The following is a 1,782-nucleotide window of genomic DNA, read 5'->3' as shown; positions in this document are numbered from 1 at the left end:
AAAACTTCAGAATACGAAATAGTCTAGAAAATAAGCCTGGGCAAATTTTTTTTAATTTACGGCGTTGTCCGTTTTCCTCGATCACTTTAAATCCGGTGATGAGGAGGATGATGATGAATAATGAATTAAAGACCCCTCTTGACTTCTCGGTCACTTGGGTCTTCTTTCAATAAATCTGAATCCCACTTTAGTTAGTCAATCATCAATAATCTGCTTTGTCACATTAATTAATCATAATTATTCTTACCATCACATCGTCCTATCTCTCCCAATGGCAGTTATAAACTGTACAACTAGCTTTAGGATTTGTATATTGTCACTATCATTTGTAAATCCTCCCAAAATCAAATTTACACTCAACTATTTTCTTCTTTCATGAAAAAAGGCCTTGATATGCTGTCTTTGGAGAGTGTACTTATCAAAATCTATAAGAAGATGTACCAGACTTTTTTCTTTGTCACAAAACTCACAGTTACTTGACTCTCCATAAAACTTTGCCCTGTATAGTTTTGTATCTGCATGGCCTGATCTAAGACGAAACGCTAATCTTCCCTCTTTCCTACTTAATCCTTGGTACACAGGTCTCTCAAACTTTCTTGCCACTTTTCGGGTAACGAACCAATTTCCGGATTGATTTCTGCTATCCTCAAAATCATACGTTCTAACTGATTGTATCAATTGATCTAATTGCATTGCAGATCTAGGAGTTGAACCACTAGTAAATACATTTATTGTGTCGCATGCCATTTTAGCAGCTGTGTCGGCACTCTCATTCCCCAAAATCTCAATATGGGCTGGGATCCACTGAAGACATATGTTTGCTGTTGACATTAATGATACTATTTCTGTGTAGCACAATACAACTTCTCTTGAAATTTTCCCATTATGATCAAAATTGGCGAGTGCCTCCAATGCACTTTTTGAATCTGACAACAATACAATGTTTCTTTGGTTGCTAAGATTTTCTTTAGCAAATACAACTGCTTCCTTTAAAGCTATTACTTCAGCCTGGAATATTGTTGCCTCTGAATGCAGTTTAAATGACTTTGACACTTGTATCAAAGCAATGACAAAGGCGGCCCCTACTGCAGAAATTGGGTTACTTTTCTTAGATCCGTTTGTATATATATCAAGGAATCCCCTGTATTCTTCAGCCATTATTAATTTAAAGTTTATCCTGGAATTATGGTATCCATTCGTTTCAAACTTAAGATTGCAATGTAGCTTAATTGTCTCCCGAGGAGCAGGTAATGCAATTTCTGGAACTTTTAACATATCTGTCATTTTTAGTGTCACTCCAAACTGTTCACTGATACGACAAGACATTTCAAAGATATTTTCTTGGTTTCTCTTTTTAAACTTATTTGATGAAACAATTTTTCCTGGTTTAACTATTCTTGATCTAACTGGGTTTGTATTATCTGCTTTCCACAATTTTTTGATATATTTCAGGACATTTACCTTTCTCCTGGTTTCCAGGCTTTCAAGTCCTGACTCTGACATTAAAAACACAATAGGGGTAGTCTTTCTAGCTGCAAAGTTGCATTCTGTACGGAATTAAACTTTGCTAGGGTTATGTCACTGCCTGAGGAATAAATCACGGAAGCATGTTCCATCTTAGACCTAATATATTTTATATAAAACTCCATCATAAAACTGGGTTTTTGCCCCCAGCTAACAGTTGTAAGCATCTTCATAAGATTCAGCCTTTTAACGCAAGCAGCCTTGGTCATTTCAATATATGGTTTCCAATTCAAATTTTTCTCTATATTCACACTCAGG

General features: G+C 35.7%; 1 protein-coding gene across 1 annotated transcript; it reads right to left on the bottom strand.

Moving 5' to 3' along the window:
* Positions 1-360: 360 nt before the first annotated feature.
* On the bottom strand, positions 361-1,326 carry LOC148939236 (uncharacterized). The gene has a single exon (XM_089106821.1). The coding sequence runs from the start codon at positions 1,324-1,326 to the stop codon at positions 361-363; it is 966 nt and encodes a 321-aa protein (XP_088962947.1).
* Positions 1,327-1,782: the final 456 nt, after the last annotated feature.

This window comes from Artemia sp. Qi Xiang Cuo, chromosome 21, assembly GCF_049724085.1.
Source record: "Artemia sp. Qi Xiang Cuo chromosome 21, ASM4972408v1, whole genome shotgun sequence".
Taxonomy (NCBI): Eukaryota; Metazoa; Arthropoda; class Branchiopoda; order Anostraca; family Artemiidae; genus Artemia; species Artemia sp. Qi Xiang Cuo.
This window is presented reverse-complemented; position numbering and strand designations above follow the sequence as displayed.